Below are 18,090 nucleotides of genomic sequence, written 5' to 3'. Positions count from 1 at the left end.
TTAAAAACTTCTGAATAACTTTAAGAACTGAAATACCTATTTTAAGCAGCTTACTTTCTCAGTTTTAAAGAAGCATATAACAGGTTCCATATGAAAACATTATGCTTAGAGGTACAAATATACTTAACGTTATACCTGATCAAATTTGGGGAAAAGTACAAGCAGAATCTGCCAAATTCGGTTTTTCACTCTGTGTTGTTGAGAGTTGACATAGTATCGAGTTCTTGATTTGGACACCAGTTCATCCTGGGAGGGAGGGAGGGAGGGAGGGATCAATGTTAAACTATCCACTGAATCTGTAATGAAAACAAAATCAATGACAACTTCAAGTTTAAAAGGTATAAACTGGGCATAGGAGCCTATTATTTGAAAGGTAGAAGGATAAAAAAGACACTTTCTTATGACACTTTTTATTTTTTCTTATGATATTTTTTAAAGTTTCCTTTCAAAACAATGTATTTACCCACTTTTGTTTTTTTTAAACTTCTTTTAAAATTAGAAAAGGAACCATACACCTGTGCTTAATCTGAAAAGTACTTGGAAATGTCCTTCTCTCTCCTCGTGCCCAGTTAGGGGAGGTCGGGGGTCACGTGGGCGAGAAGAGCCTGAGATGTTAGCCACACACTGAAAGCGAAAGTGTTAGTTGCTTAGTCGTGTCTGACTCTTTGCGACCCCGTGGACTGTAGCCCGCCAGGCTCTTCTGTCCGTGGGGTCCTCCAGGCCCTTTGACTACGTAAGTCTGGAAAAATGGGACCTGCACTGTGACGCAAACAGCACTAAGACAGGAGTAAATGAACAGGTGAGGGCAACACCGGACACGGGAGAAGCGCAGCAGCGAGCCCTTCTGCGCCATCAGAGCCCTCTCCTGCTTTAATGGTCCGTTTTGCCTAAACCCAGTCAAATGCTACATTTACTTTTGCTATGTCACTGCCAGTGCTTTAAGTAAGTTAAGATACTTAAAGGTAAAACAAAGCATATTTACTTTATCCAATAGCTTGATTGCAAGATCTTCCATAAACAACTTATGAGACATATTTGAGCCATCTAATAAACACAGGAATTTGACAGCACAAATTCTCACATAATGGTCTTCTCTTTTGGTACTAAAATATATAAAATGATAGATGATGTTAATACATCTTCAAAATTTAAAAAAAAAAACATGTAAGATGTTAGTTTTGAAATATCAAAACTTTAAGTAGCTTCATATTTAATGACAATTTAGGATAAACATTTAGGATAAATGTAAATTTAGGATAGACAGTGGAAGATAAACAAAATGCATTAACAGGAGTGCCTGTACAAAAAGTCTGAAAGAACCCAAATTTACCCAGACTTCTGGTAAAACAATGCACACACTGATACTGGGTCAATAATATCTTGTCTGTGGACAAAAGAGATCGCAGCTTATGACACGGCTCCTGGAGGACCACAGACACCTCCTGCCCAGAGGCCAGAATGCACATCAGCATCATGCTGTTCTCACTGTGTGCTGTGAATGCACGTCTCTAAGTGAACGGCAAACTCAGGAAGCACTGTGTGCTGAGCAGCCCAGCATTTTCAGTATCCAAATGTGGAAAGATAAACTCACTGAAATTCTTAGTGAGCATTTCCAAGTCCATTAAAACTGTTATAATGTGAACAAGTGTTATTTTAAATTAACTATGCCTGTCTAGTAGAAATCAAAATATTTTGGAACCATCAACTGAAAAATTTTACTTATTGTTATACTAAGGCAGCCAAGAAAACAAAAAATTAATTAAGACAATGAGCAATGACAAATGTATATATTTAATGAAGAGTGGCAGACGGTTTAAAACACAGGTATGACTCTCAGAATAATTAACACGTTTGGTAACTAGACACAATTATCATTTATTGTCCTAAACTCTAAACTCATGACAATACTATTTATAAACACCTACACACACACAGTTTTGAAAATTACATGAGAAAATAAAAACTTTTTAAAAACCTCAATGATTTCAGTGTTAGATCATTGGTTTATCCCAGACATCAAAAGTTTAGAGTCTATTTCAACTAGTTTTATTTTTGCATGAGCATAGGGACTGTTAAATAGTGATTTTTAACCAAAAAAGAATAAACTTGTGCTCTGATGATCAATCTTCCACCCAGAGAAAGAAGGGAATAGGGATTGTATGCTTCCCATAGTTATTTTCTTATTTATGCTGGACTTCTGCACTAATTTTTAAGTTTATCAAATTTCAGTAAACAGGGACAGATCTGAAGAAAATATATTAGTAAGGGAATATAATTTCTAACAATTGTGAAGGCTCATGCAATATCTTACACAGAATATCTCTCATATGTTACATTTTGAATATTCCAATTATAGCAAGATGGGAAGACCCACCACACTTACTTTTCAATAACAACATTTGCTGCGCACTCATGTCCAAGATTTTCTATGAACGTCTGTACATCCTGAATAAGTCTTTCCATAAAAAACATGCAACAAAGAACAAGTTTTAGAGGAAAAAAATTAAAGTCCCAAATAAAAAGTTAAGTAATATTTTTCTAATTGAAAATCTTAATATAAAGGCACTGCTGCTGCTGCTAAGTCGCTTCAGTCGTGTCTGACTCTGTGCGACCTCATAGACGGCAGCCTGCCAGGCTCCCTCGTCCCTGGGATTCTCCAGGCAAGAACACTGGAGTGGGTTGCCATTTTCTTCTCCAATGCATGAAAGTGAAAAGTGAAAGTGAAGTTGCTCAGTCGTGTCCGACTCTTAGCGACCCCATGGACTGCAGCCCACCAGGCTTATCCATCCATGAGACTTTCCAGGCAAGGGTACTGGAGTGGGGTGCCACTGCCTTCTCCGCTAATATAAAGGCACAATTCTACCCAAATAGATACTTAATATAAAAAATTATGAGAGGCTGCAATAATGGCACCTTTTACCTTTGATCACGCCGAAACACGGTTCCAAATATACATGCCTCAAGGACAAGTTCATTGTAATTTTTAGCAATTGATAAAGACACATTTGAAGCAGAAACTACCCAAGATCTGCAGCAATAACTTATCAGTATATTGAAGACTCCAGTTTTTATAGCAGACATTTCAATTATCCTGTACATAACCTGGAATGAAATACAATAGTTACTTTATCATTTGATCAATCGAGTTTTTTCTTTTTAATCTGTGTTGCCAAAACTTGTTACTTGAATGGCTTCAAATGATAGTTTCAACATAATCATAGTCTAAAAAATTAAAAACTTTATCGTTTGAAAGATGAAAACCAATCACAGAATGCTAATTTTTCATTTCTTAATACTGAAAGTAAGTGTTACTGACACTGGTTTCACCCAGAACTTTCCCAGAGGAACAAGTGTCCAAAGTGAATGGAATGAAAGGCAGAAGACACTCCTCACCCTTGACATGTTCCGTTTTCCTTACACTTGCCAAGGCTTCCCTGTCCCCAAAGCAAAAGAAGCCACCATCTCTGAGTGTGCACCGTGCGGCAGCAAAGGACAGAGGCGGCACAGTGACGGCAGGGCAATATACAGACTTATTTCCCATCGGCCCCTCTGGATCGGGAGTGTATGTGCATCCCGGGCACGATGCAGTCCCATTGCCTCGTGTCCCCTCCTGTGCATCAGTGATTGTAAACACAGATGGCTCCAGAAACCAGAAAGACCTTTCAATAAGGTTATATTCAAAAAAATATTTCTTTGTGCAAGAAAAGCAATGGCACAGATGCACTGACAAATGGCACCTGAATTTGCCCTCAGGGTCCAGAAGAAATCAAGCCGTGGTTGGGGTGAAGCAGCAGAAAGGGTGTGCCCACCTGGATGAGTCAAGTCAAGCGGCTAGGCAACACCCAGCCGCTGCTCTCATGAAGACATGACCAGGGCTGGCCAATCATGCAATTTTCCAAGAGAAGAAGGAATAGAGATTTTTTGTGCAAATTTCCCAATTCTTAAGAGCTGGCAACTATTTAAAATTTTTTAACTTGATTAGATGAACCAAATTATTTGGAAGGCAGATATGGTGCACGGGCTACCATTTTGCACCTACTCCTTTACATCTAACAGATTTTCTTGTTGTTACTTATGACACTAAAAGAGATTCAAAATATTTACTGACTGAATGAAAAAATAACAAACTAATATGGAGTTACAAATATACCTCTCCTCTTCCTCATGTGCTACAGGCTACACAAATTAAAATGAAAACAGAAAGTTCCCTCTTTTCTCTAAAGTGATTAGATTCATGGAAACCGAAAGTAGAATGGTGGCTTGCCAGGGGCGTGGGGGGAGGGATGGAAGGGGGAGATGTTTAACGGGACAGAGATCCAGTTCCACAAGCTGAGAACATTCTCAGGATCTGTCACGGCTATGTAAATAAAGTTAACACAACTGAAAAACAGTACACCTGAAAATGGTTAAGATGCTAAATCCTATGGGCGTTTTCATGTCAATTTTTAAAAAGTTACCTCTTTTATTTTGAAATATGCCTGGCCCTTGATTTTCGCAGCGATGGTAAGAACTTTGGGATCAAAAACAAACTGAACAAAAGCTTTAAAATTAGACCAGAATATCAGCTGAGTGTTGCTTAAAGAAGCTATGATTTTCCATGCCATGTCAAAAGATTCTATGCAGAGTGATTCAGAGGTGGTCAGAAGCTGGTAGGGGAAAATAAAAAGAAAGAAACACATGATTTATCACAATTTCAGAAACTGATGTCTGTTCCAATGGTTATGCTTCAATTTATGTCTCACTATATCTTACCTTGGGAACCAAAATTTTCATACAATGGAACACAGGTAAGACCTGCTCAGAAGGAAGAACTGTGAGGGCTTCCAGTGCAGACTGCAAAGTCCTTACTGCCATTGGAACAGCAGGTAGAGTGGGTTCCAGAATTTCACCCTCTGAGGCTGGTATAAGGGTGTGACATTTTCTCAACAAGAAAGAGAGGCAGACCCACTGATCATGAATATATTGTGCCGCTATTTTCCCCCATCCTTGGGAAGATGACGACTCTTCAAAAAAACTGAGACAAAAAAGTCAAGTCACAAACCCCATCCTTCCTTAGGTCTGTCTCAATTTCTTTTGCATGTAGTAGTACACTATCCTTACAAGCTGCTGCTACTGCTGCTGCTAAGTCGCTTCAGTCGTGTCCGACTCTATGCAACCCCACAGACGGCAGCCCACCAGGCTCCCCCGTCCCTGGGATTCTCCAGGCAAGAACACTGGAGTGGGGTGCCATTTCCTTCTCCAATGCATGAAAGTGAAAAGCGAAAGTGAAGTCGCTCAGTCGTGTCCGACTCTTAGTGACCCCATGGACTGCAGCCCTCCAGGCTCCTCCATCCATGGGATTTTCCAGGCAAGAGTATTGGAGTGGGCAAGGGGAGAAATTAAACAGCCATTATTAAATCATTCTGTCTACCAAAGAACAAGGAAACCGCAGAAAACTCAATTTCCTAACTACTCTGAAAGCAGGTGTTTTCACTCACTTTAAATGATTCACTGAAAAGGAAATGCGTAAAAATTAATGGGTTTCCAGTAATAGAGATAAATAATGCGATAATATATTATCATCTGAATGAAGCCTGTTCTCAAAGCTTAAATAATTCTTTAAGTAAGGGTGAGCGACCACTAATTACCTCAATGACCGAGACAAAAGTGGATTTTTAAACATTAGCAAAAAGAAGCCTTTAGTGTACATGCTGCTGTCCAAGTGGTGAACGTACCTGCTCTCCTCCTCCGTGTGGGGCTTCTGCAGAGTTTGATTGAGCTGGAGTGATGAGATGAACGTTTCTGGGGGACCCGCATCCAGAGAGTCCAGCTGTAGCTCTGGCTTCTGGCTGACCTCACACACCATGGCCAAGGCAGCCATGCTAACGGCTCTCTGAATCTGTCTACCCAGTGTGGGCTCCTGGGGAGGAAATGGGACAACCTTTTGTAACCAGTACGGACGTGAATTCCAGTCTGCCGGAATCTCATGCTCATCTTTTCTGCTTGGTGCCTGCTGCTGAATATCAGAGGAAAGCAAAGGAAATCCAACATACGTCACTTGGTTGTACCATTTCTGTACAAACTGGTGGTGAACAAACAAAGTGGGAATAAAAATTCAGCAGTGTGTGAACCGAGAACTTCCAGATATACAAGCTGGATTTAGAAAAGGCAGAGGAATCAAGAGATCAAATGACCAACATCTGCTGGATTATAGAAAAAACAAGGGAATTCCAGAAAAACATCTACTGCTTCATTGACTATGCTAAAGCCTTTGACTGTGTGGATCACAACAAACTGTGGAAAATTCTTCAAGAGATGGGAATACCAGACCACCTTTCCTGTCCCCCAAGAAACCTGTATGCAGGACAAGAAGCAACAATTAGAACCAGACATGGAACAACAGACTGGGTCAAAATTGGAAAAGGAGTACCTCAAGGCTGTATATTGTCATTCTGTTTATTTAACTTATAATGCAGAGTACATCATTCAAAATGCCAGGCTGGATGATTCACAAGCTGGAATCAAGATTGCAGGGAGAAATATCAACAACCTCAGATATGCAGATGATATCACTTTAAAGGCAGAAAGTGAAGAGGAACTAAAGAGCTTCTAGAAAAAGGTGAAAGAGGGTGAAAAAGTTGGCTTTAAAACCCAACTTTCAAAAAATGAAAATCATGACATCCAGTGACGTCACTTCATGGCAAATAGATGGGAAAAAAGTGGAAACAATGACAGATTTTATTTTCTTGGGCTCCAAAATCATTGCGGACAGTGACTGCGGCCACAAAATGAAGACGCTTGCTCTTTGGAAGGAAAGCTATGACAAACCTAGACAGCATATTAAAAAGCAGAGACACCACTCTGCTGACAAAGGTCCACACAGTCAAAGCTATGAATTTTTCCAGTAGTCATGTACGGATGTGAGGGTTGGATCATAAAGAAGGTTGAGCGCCAAAGAACTGATGCTTTTGAACTGTAGTGCTGGAGAAGACTCTTGACAGTCCCTTGGACAGCAAGATCAAACCAGTCTAAAGGAAATCAACCCTGAATATTCACTGAAAGGACCGAGGCTGATGCTCAAGCTCTAATACTTTGGCCCCCTGATGCGAACAGCCGACTCACCGGAAAAGACCCTGATGCTGAGAAAGAATGAAGGCAAGAGGAGAAGGGGGAGACAGAGGATGAGATGGTTGGATGGCATCACTGACTCAATGGACATGAGTTTGAGCAAAGTCAGGGAGATAGTGAAGGATAGGGAAGCCTGGTGTGCTGCAGTTCATGGCGTCACAAAGAGTCAGACACACCTTAGTGACTGAACAACAACGACAATTCAGTAATTCACACTAAAAGACAATTCGGATACAACTTTCCTATGAGTGAGTCTTATTTCAACTGTTTGGCTGAACTAGAATTAAAAACAAAAGGTGGGGGGACTTCCCTGGCTGTACAGCAGTTAAGATTCTGCACTCCCACTGTAGGGGGCACAGGTTTGATCCCTGGTCAGGGAACTAAGAACCCGCATGCCACATGGTGCCGCCAAAAAAAAAAAAAAAGAGAGAGAGAGACATCCATTTATTTAAAAAGGAAAAAACCAGGCTCCTTGCACATACATACACAATTCCCTCAGTCAGCTGTATTCTGCTTTTGGCAAGGTGACGCAGCACAGCAGTTATTGACAAGAGATGGATTCATGAACCGCACAGCCTAGGTCTGAACCCTGACTGTGCACTTACCACCAGCTGACTGTGGACACACACCACACCTTGGTTGACTCTGCTGTACTGTGGCGACAGTAACAGAATCTAGTTCACAGAATTATTGTGAAAATTAAATAAATGGGTTATTTCACATAAAGCGCTTGGAACTCTACATGTAGGAGCTCAAAGGAAGGAGACCAAGATAGCCTGGCTTTGTACGTACAGAGAGAAAATCAATCTCTAACTAGAAGTGCAGGCAAAAACCTGGACAGGTTCTTTGAGAGATCAAAGCTGTTCTCCCCAGTACTGTCCACCACTAACACCTCTACAGAAAGGAACCCTCTAGTACTTATTCCATCCCACACCTGCCCCTGCCACCCCCAAAGTAAACTGAGTATCTCTACAGATCAATTTTACTCAGCAACACCGCCAATACAGGAAATAAAATTCAGGGTTACTTTTGAGTTGCATAATATGGGCTCTATTAACCTTCATGTAATTCAGTGAATCACTAAAGAAAGCAAGCCAATCTTTAAAAATCACTGAGGTCTGGTTCACGGTTCTGGTCCACATTCAGAACTCACAATGTCCCTTCATTACACTAATATGCAGTGGATAGGATACTGAAGGATTAATCAGCCCTCCTTATAATTTTCTTCTAGGACACTTCTTGAAAACTACTTCAAAAATTAGATTATTAAAGGAATTAAGGGGCTATTTTAATTAGCAGCCCAGACTGGATTATGATTCAGCTCAACTTTAAAACACCCTTACCATGTGTTAATTGCCAAGAGCTAACATTTATCGATGACTTTCCACGTGCCAGGTACTGTTCTAAAGGTGTACCACCAATGAGCTAGCTTTAATGTTCACAGCAACCCTATAACCCTCATTTTGCAGGTGCAGTAAATGAAGCACAGAGAGGTTAAGTAAGTTCCCCAAGGTCACACAGCTGGTAAGGATAAAGCCAGGATTCATAACCAGGAAGTCTAATTCTAACGCCTCTGCTCATAACCACTACATCTTATTATGTATCATGTTAAGAAGTGCCTCTAGGTACTAAAATCTAATGGAGAAGACATATACACATAAATTATTCCAAAAACAAGTAAAATGGAAATAAGTACAAAAATGAAGGCATAAAAAGCAATAGATAAATGAAGGAAAGCATGAGACACCAATCCGAGGCCTTTAAGAGAAAGTGTTATTTGAGCTGGGACATTAAGGATGGACCAGCTACTGGCAAGTGTATGCTGAAGGGACGGCATTCTCAGCGGAAGGACCCACATGGGGAGGCCCAGATGAGGCAGGATGCGGCGCGTGCCTGTGGTCTGGGAGGCCCTGTGCTGGCCTAGCAGGAATGCAGCACAGGTGTCCTGTGGGAAGGAAGGGGAGAGGCTGTGCACGACTAGGCTAGAAAATGAGGGAGAAGGCCAGGTATGGAGGCTCCGACACCACACTGCTGCATGTGGACACCTTAAAGTGTCCCTGACGGGTACCTGGGAAAAAGACCTAGTGAAAATCCACTCAAATGATTTTAAGACTTGACTGAAGTCACTTCATGGCAAATAGATGGGGAAACAATGGAAACAGTGAGAGACTTTATTTTTCTGGGCTCCAAAATCACTATAGATGGTGACTGCAGCCATGAAATTAAAAGACGCTTACTCCTTGGAAGGAAAGTTATGACCAACCTAGACAGCATATTAAAAAGCAGAGACGTTACTTTGCCAACAAAGGTATGTCTAGTCAAGGCTATGGTTTTCCAGTAGTCAAGTATGGATGTGAGAGTTGGACTATAAAGAAAGCTGAGTGCAGAAGAATTGATGCTTTTGAACTGTGGTGTTGGAAAAGACTCTTGATTGTCCCTTGGACTGCGAGGAGTTCCAACCAGCCCATCCTAAAGGAGATCAGACCTGGGTGTTCATTGGAAGGACTGATGTTGAAGTTGAAACTCCAATAATACTTTGGCCACCTGATGCAAAGAGCTGACTCATTGGAAAAGACCCTGATGCTGGGAAAGATTGAGGGCAGGAGGAGAAGGGGACAACAGAGGATGAGATGGTTGGATGGCATCACCAACTCAATGGACATGGGTTTGGGTGGACTCTGGGAGTTGGTGATGGTCAGGGAGGCCTGGCGTGCTGCGGTTCATGGGGTTGCAAAGAGTCAGACACGACTGAGTGACTGAACTGAACTGAATACCATATCTTTGCTATATACCTATTATGACAGGAGTTGTTCTATTATTATAATATAATGTTATATATTATGATAGGAGTCTTAATCTTCATCAAATATTATGAACAAAGGGTATTATTTTCAAAATTAAATTTTGGCAGATGCTTTTTGTGTATCAAAATATTGTTAATAGTCAAGTATGTATTCCATGCATGCCTTATTCAACATAACTATAAGCCTTGAAGCAAAGAGGATTACCTGTCCACGGTCCATCTCCTGAAGATGCCGAATGGATGCATTTTTCAAAGGAGAAATAACTTTCCAAATAGGGTTGCCTCTTTTCCACCCAACATTCAAGTGGAGATTTATAAGCTCAGTTAACACCATCAGGTACAAATGGCAGCGATCCAGATCTGAAACCTAAGACACACAATAAAACACTTAATAAGCAGGGTCCACGATTTTCACAAAACCAGGAGAGTTCAGACAGGAAATAAATTAAGTTTATCTAAAAGTACTGAAAGATGGCACTGAAGAGGGGAGAAATCACCTCTTCCAAGAAGCCTTCCATCAACTCCCCAGGCAGAGCTGAGCACACCCTCCTCTGTGCTTAGACAGTGACTCTGCGTTCAGCACAGTTACAGCACACATCACGACTCACTCAGCACGAAGCTGGCTCCCCACCTTGATTATGAGCGTCCTGGAAGGCACGCTGGCCACCCACTCCAGTACTCTTGTCTGGAGAATCCCATGGACAGAGGAGTCTGGCGGGCTACAGCCCGTACAGTCGCAGAGCTGGGCATGACTGAAGAGACTTAGCATGGATGGCAGGAACTAAGCCTCCCAGGCTGTGTGTGTGCTAAGTTGCTCAGTCGTGTTTGACTTTTTTGTGACCCCATGGACTGTAGCCCACCAGGCTCCTCGGTCCACAGGATTCTCTAGGCAAGGATACTAGAGTGGGTTGCCATTTCCCACTCCAGGGGATCTTCCCAAGCCAGGGATCGAACCCACATCTTTTAAGTCTCCTGCACTGGCAGGCAGGTTCTTTACCACTAGTGCCAGCTGGGAAGCCCAGCACACACACACAGCCTGGGATGCACAGCTCCGCGCTCCATGCTAACACAGCATAAATAATCACAACAACAACGATAGCAACCGCCATTTCCTTTGCTTTCAGCACTTGTAACACTCCATTCTTACAAGGAATGGTCACTGTCCCACTTGCCTAAGACGACGACTAAGTTCAGAGAGGTCAAACAACCTACCCAGCATCTCAAAGCTAGTAAGCAGGGCAACAGAATTAAATGCAGGTCTTCTCAACTCCTACACATAGGCAGACTGGTTTCAGTCTAGCTCTGTGACCTATGACAAGAGACCTAATCTCCTTGGGCCTCAGATTCCTTATTTGTAAACTGGGGAGGGTGTATCTCTCCATCACAAGGTTTTGGTTTGGAAGAATTAAGTGAGAGAAAGCATGCTGAAGAGATGGGCCCTGAGTGGTGGCCTTGATCACTATTACAGTGCCAAGTACTCTACCCTCGGGCTCCCGTGGCACACAGGAAGCACAGGATTCCTTCAGTTTATCAGTGTTTACTGAGCAACCACTAGATGCCAGGCACTTTGCCAAGTGCTAGGATACAGTGCAGAGAGAAGTGACAACGCCAGGGCGTGGTGACAGACTGAACACAGCGGGGGAGAGTGATGGATAAAGGTACCAGGGAGGGTTCCCAAGTCTTAGGCTTAAAGAAGCCTGTTGGATCACACACGTCCACTGAGAAGCGAACCTAGGGGCGTGGGGAGGGTGGATAACCTCCTACAGGAATGATAAGAGGTTCCGTTTCAAACACTGTATGTGTGAAAAGTCCAGCTCCAGGTATCAAACAGCAGCTGGCTGAACGGCATTCAGCCAGAAGGACAGGCAGAGGTGGACACGGGTGTGAGGTGCCTGGCGCAACTGAACGTGGGGATGCAGATGAGGCCACCTAGACAGGAGGAAGTGAGCAAAGAAGGGGCCCAAACACACCTGAAAAACGGACTTTTACGGCTACACATCAGAGAACGGACATTTGCGGGAGAGCCTGTTGTTAAATATTGACTATCACGCTGCTGAGGGGAAGGAAAGTGGGGAAGAGACTTTTATTAAAATATAATAAGTTATCAAACAAATGCACTTAATTGGGAATTCTAATTCCAAATGTATTACAGAATGGATTTACATAATAATTTAAAGTTATTTTGGAAATGAGTTCACTTTTTAAAATCTGAAAGACAAAATCACAATAACTTTCCCCTTTTTAAAACTACTTTTAGCTTCAGACTCCAAACAAACAAAAATATTATTTCTGTCCCCCCTTGGGGACAAGGAGGTTCACTATACTTTTGTGTACGTCTGAAAACTTCTAATAATAAAATGGAAAGGTAATACTGATAACAATAAAGTGATAGGGGAACGAAATATGAAAAGTTACTTCATTAAATGTCTTCTTGGAAATTTAGGTGTAGCAAAACTACTGTTAACAATGGTTGAATAAGAAAAATGCTAAACATAAACACACTCCCCTCCAGAGGAGTTTGTTCCTTGCCTTATCAAAATATCTCAGGTATTTTTGTATAAAACTTGCCTTTTTGTATTTTCACACCTGCTTATCAGCTATCAAACAAATGTCCTTAATTGGATGTTCTAATAAAAGCTGTTAAAATAGGTATGCTTTCTCACTCTATTGACAATGTAATGATTGTAACTGTTTCAACATCTGCCCTGCTGCTGCTGCTAAGTCGCTTCAGTTGTAACTGTTTCAACATCTGCCCTGCTGCTGCTGCTAAGTCGCTTCAGTCGTCCGACTCTTCGAGACCCCATAGACGGCAGCCCACCAGGCTCCCCCGTCCCTGAGATTCTCCAGGCAAGAACACTGGAGTGGGTTGCTATTTCCTTCTCCAATGCATGAAAGTGAAAAGTGAAAGTGAAGTCGCTCTGTCGTGTCCGACTCTTATTGACCCCATGGACTGCAGCCTACCAGGCTCCTCCATCCATGGGATTTTCCAGGCAAGAGTACTGGAGTGGGGTGCCATTGCCTTCTCCAACATCTGCCCTAGAGAATGTCAAACCCTCCCAAATTAAGAATTATAGCCATTTCTATAAAATTAATATTTTCAAAATATTCCCGAAGAAAAGGAGAAAACTTTATAATTTTTTTTTTCAGATGTCCTAGAAAGAACAATTATGCAGTGAGCACAGACAGAGAGGATACCTATCTTCATGGAGTATCCTCTTCACCTCAGGCTGCTGCTGCTGCTGCTGTTGCTAAGTCGCTTCAGTCGTGTCCGACTCTGTGCGACCCCATAGACAGCAGCCCACCAGGCTTCCCCGTCCCTAGGATTCTCCAGGCAAGAACACTGGAGTGGGTTGCCATCCTCAGGCTAGTTATTCCCAACTCTAACTTCATTTGAAGATCACATACAGACATAAAAATATATTATGTGTACTGACACCCAGTCCCATCCCAAACCTGCCAAGTCAGAATCTCTGGATCCTGGGGCCAAAGTACTATGCTAAGTACTTCAAATATGTTATACCATTTGGTACTCTCTAAATTCTAGGAAGCAGATATCTTATCTCCACTTTGCAGATGAGGAAACTGAGGCTCAGAAAAGCTATATGATTTTCCTAGGATCAGTTACACTGATTGAACTGGAACTAGGAGACTCTAAAGCTTCAATTTTTTCTGCCCCTCAAGGCCACTTTTCAAGAAAATATCACATTAATTTTTCCTTTCAACTTAATAACAGTGCCTGCCAGTCAGTAATCACTCAAAATACTGAAGAAAAGACTGAAGTTACTCAAGTAAATACTTACAGTACTTAGTTCATTCATAGTAAGTCGTCTGAGAATAAATTCAGAAATGCTCTCTGTAGTAGACATGATAAAGTTCTGAAGAAGAGTAAATACCTCATCTGTATGGAGGAAAAAAAGCATGCAATTAAAATTACAGAAATAAGTTATTTGGTACAATGCATCTCATATATTCTAGCAAAAGTTCAACTCTGTTAGGTATATGTGTGACTCACTTACCAAAAATGAATTCTGATAACATAACAGTCGGGATATCTACAATTAATCTTAAAAACCATTGAAGAGCTTCAGTTCTGGATAAGATGCAGCAAAGGTACACTGCCCTCTCTCACTGAATTCAGCTACAAAGCCTGGACAGGATATCTAAAACAGTCACGTGAAGATTCTCAAAAGTCAAAAGCAGCAGATGGATTTAGCAAGTAATAACCCTGAACAGTGGTGAGTTTGCTTTGGTCCCGCTGTAGACTGGACCCTCTGATGGAGGAGCAGTCACGAAGGCCGGCAGCAGACTGAGCCCCCACTTTCTGGTCAGGAAATTAAAAAGGAGAAACTCAGAGAACTAGACAGTGAGTAGTTAGGAGATTCCAAAGACGGACGTGATCAGGAAAATAGCCCCAGCAAGTGGTGTACGGAGGGTGGCTAGGCTCACCCCTGAACTGCTGGCCCTGGATATGATGCTACTCAGAAGGTCAACCACATTCAGCACTGAACAGACAACCACACAGGTGCCAGCCTGGCCGCTGGATGCAGCACTCAGGGCACAGGTCAAGACAGCACTGCAAAAGGCTTGAAAGCAAAACTGACCGTGAATCAGCACCCACAGAAGCTGGAGCAACAGAAACTGAAGCCTGAACCAAGCCAGTCTGGCTGACCGCCACACAAACGTATCAACACTGTCCACAGAGCTAGATAAGATCCAGAGTCTCATAACACAATATTCAAAAGATCTAGGATACAATCCAAAATGACTGGGTGGATAAAGTATGAGGAAATTCCTAGCTCATATGGGAAAAGAATCTACAAATGACGACACCAAGATGACAGTCATGTTAGAATAATCTGACAAAGACTTTAGAGCAGCTATTAAAACATGCCTCAACACTCAACACTTATTCTTGAAATGAATGGAAAAACAGAAAGTCTCACCAAAGAAATAGAAGACTTATACACAAACCAAATAGAAATTTTACAATTCAAAGTACAATAACTGAAAATTTTAAAACTCACTGGATGGGATCAATAACAGAAAAGAAATGTAAGGGAAAATTATCAGTGAACTTGAAAACAGATCAGTAAAATATGCAAATTGGGGGATGCCCTGGTGGTCCAGTGATTAGGACGCCACACTTCTGCTGCAGGGGACACAGGTTCAGTTCCTGGTCAGGGAACTAAAATCCTGCACGGCATGTGCAGCATGGCCAGGTTTAAAAAAAAAAAAAGGCAATCTGACATGGTACAGCCAAGCTCCCCAAAACTGAAAACAAAGACACAGTACTGAGTGCACAGAGAAACATCTTACTACCTGGGGAGAAAAGGGTGTGAATGATTACAGAGTTCTAATGAGAAACCGTGGAGGTCAGAAACAAATGGAATGTTTTTAAATTGCTGAAGAAAAGACCTAGCAAACCAGAATTTCATATTCAGCAAAAATATTCTCCAGAAGACAAAATAAAAACATTTTCAGATGGAGGGAAATTAAGAGAATTCATTGCCGACAAACTTGCTTCCAAAGAAATATTAAAAGACATTTTTCAAACAAAAGGTATACAGTACCACAGGAAAACATGGAATGTCGAGGATGAAACAGCAAAAATTGTAAATGGGTAAATACAAGAGACTCTTCCCTTGAGTCTTTAAAACGTGTTTGATGGTTAAGAGCAAAAAATACAACATTGTCTGGTACTGATTTTAACAAATGTAGGTGTAAGACAACTATAATAAATGAAGGAGAAGAGATTAAGGGACCTATAAAGTAATAACATTTCTACATGAATTTCAAGTTGGTAAAATGTTAATTCTAAGCTGACTGTAAAAATGTATGCAAATCATAATCCCCAAGGCAATCACACAAAAAACTTTGGACATTTAGGAAAAAACACAAAAGATAATGAAAATGGAAGACAAAACAAATGTTCATACTCAAAAGAAGCCAGAAGAGGGAAGAAAGAAATGAAAAACAGGAAAATAAACAGAATACAAAAAATGACAGCTCTAAAACTAAATATGTAAATAATTACATTAAATGCAAATAGTTTTGGAGAAGGCACTGGCACCCCACTCCAATACTTTTGCCTGGAAAATCCCATGGATGGAGGAGCCTGGAAGGCTGCAGTCCATGGGGTCGCTAAGAGTCAGACACGACCGAGGGACTTCACTTTCACTTTTCCCTTTCATGCATTGGAGAAGGAAATGGCAACACTCCAGTGTTCTTGCCTGGAGAATCCCAGGGACGGGGGAGCCTGGTAGGCTGTCGTCTATGGGGTCGCACAGAGTCAGACACGACTGAAGCGACTTAGCAGCAGCAGCAGCAAATAGTTTAGACCAAATAAAAGACACAGACTGTCAGAAGAGACAAAATATCAAGCTCCAACTATATGCTGTCCATAAGAAATTCACTTTAAATATAATGTTCATTAAATAGGCTAAAAGTACAAAGCCAGAAAAAAAAAGTACTATGCAAATTCTAATTAAAAGAAAGTACAAGCAGTTATACTACTATCAGACAAAGTAGGCTTCAGAGTGAAGAAAATAATCAGGGATAAAAAGGGACATTACGTAATGATAAAAGAGTCAACTCCCAAGAAAAAGCACAACCTACCTAACAACAGACCTTCAAAATACATAAAGCAAAGCTGGCAGTAGTAAAAGGAAAAGGAGACAAATCCAAAATTATAGTTGGAGTTCAACACTCCTAAATTCCAAGAATATAAAACTGAAAAACAAGAAACTCCTGGATATAATTGACATCTATAGAATACCACATCCAATAATAGCGGAATACACATTCTTTCCAAGTGTACATGGAACATAGTCCAAAATAAACTATACCCTAGCAAAATAACAATTCTTAAAAGCTGAAATTGTACTAAGTGTGCTCTCTTGACTAGAACAGAATTAAAACAGAAAGCAATAACAGAAAGATAACAGGAAAATCTCCAAATACATTTCTAAATTCATGGGTAAAAGAGAAAGTCTTAAAAAAAAAATTCTGAACTAAAGATACAACATACCAAAATTTGTGGGATGCAGATAATACAAAACTGAAGAAAATCCATAGCATTTGATGTCATTTTAAAAAAGAAGATCTAAAATCATAATCTAAACTTCTGCCTTAACTTCAGCAAAAGGCAAAATAAACCAAAAGCAGGCAGAAAGATGCAAAGAACAGAAATCAATGAAATTGAAGAGAGAAAAATCAACAGAGAAAAATCAATGAAACCAAAAGCTGCTTCTCTGAAAAGGTCAATACTAGCCAGTCTTAAAAAGAGAGAGGGGATCACCACCACCAGTCAGGAGTTACAAATGAATCACTTCAGACCCCAGATTCTAAAGAAATTTAAAGGATAAACCATGAAAAACCCTACAAATGTAACTGTCCTCATTCACAAATGACATCACTGTCTACAAAAAAATCCCAAGGATCTTAAAAAAAAAAAAAAAAAAAAACTTCAACTAATAAGTACACTTCAGCAAGGTTGCAGGATACAGGTCAACACACAAAAATTAATCACATTTCTGTATACTAGCAACTGCTGCTACTGCTAAGTCGCTTCAGTTGTGTCCGACTCTGTGCGACCCCATAGACGGCAGCCCACCAGGCTCCCCAGTCCCTGGGATTCTCCAGGCAAGAACACTGGAGTGGGCTGCCATTTCCTTCTCCAATGCATGAAAACTTAAAGTGAAATTGCTCAGTCGTGTCCGACTCTTAGTGACCCCATGGACTGCAGCCTACCAGGGTCCTCTATCCATGGGATTTTCCAGGCAAGAGTACTGGAGTGGGGTGCCATTGCCTTCTCCGTATACTAGCAAAGCCCAATTCAAAACCAAAAAATTAAAAAATATATCATTTACAATAATCTTTCCCCCAAAGATATGTTACATAAACCTAACAAAACCTGCACAGGATATAGATGCTGAAGACTTAAAAAAACACTCTGATGAAAGAAATAAAAGGCAGCCTAAATAAACTGGGAGATAAACCATATTCATGAATTATAAGCCTCAATAAAGAAAGCAATTCTCAAAAAAACCCTGATCTTTATATTCAATTCAGTTCCAATCAATTCCAGTAGGGTTTTTTTTTTTTTGTAAATACAGACAAGCTGATTACAAAGTTTATATTGAAAGGCAAAGGCACTAGAAGAGCTCAAAATACTTTTGACA

General features: G+C 41.0%; 1 protein-coding gene across 14 annotated transcripts in view; it reads right to left on the bottom strand.

Annotated features, from left to right (window-relative positions):
- Positions 1 to 18,090, bottom strand: part of TARBP1 (tRNA guanosine 2 -O-methyltransferase TARBP1) — a 67,245-nt gene that overhangs the window by 15,851 nt on the left and 33,304 nt on the right. For all 14 annotated transcript variants that reach the window (XR_015157167.1, XR_015157168.1, XR_015157169.1 and 11 more), the window contains 9 exons: positions 13,711 to 13,808; positions 10,116 to 10,277; positions 5,715 to 5,899; positions 4,753 to 5,014; positions 4,458 to 4,646; positions 2,921 to 3,102; positions 2,384 to 2,455; positions 983 to 1,103; positions 136 to 246 (listed from right to left, as the gene is read on the bottom strand). Coding sequence is in view for 10 of the 14 variants with exons in the window: in XM_086382881.1 (XP_086239007.1) it covers positions 136 to 246; positions 983 to 1,103; positions 2,384 to 2,455; positions 2,921 to 3,102; positions 4,458 to 4,646; positions 4,753 to 5,014; positions 5,715 to 5,899; positions 10,116 to 10,277; positions 13,711 to 13,808 (1,382 nt within the window). In the remaining 4 variants the exon portion in view is untranslated. The remainder of the gene's footprint in view (positions 1 to 135; positions 247 to 982; positions 1,104 to 2,383; positions 2,456 to 2,920; positions 3,103 to 4,457; positions 4,647 to 4,752; positions 5,015 to 5,714; positions 5,900 to 10,115; positions 10,278 to 13,710; positions 13,809 to 18,090) is intronic.

This window comes from Bos grunniens, chromosome 28 (assembly GCF_055505025.1).
Source record: "Bos grunniens cultivar Pamir isolate PY7600 chromosome 28, Bosgru_T2T1.0, whole genome shotgun sequence".
NCBI classification, from domain to species: Eukaryota; Metazoa; Chordata; class Mammalia; order Artiodactyla; family Bovidae; genus Bos; species Bos grunniens.
This window is presented reverse-complemented; position numbering and strand designations above follow the sequence as displayed.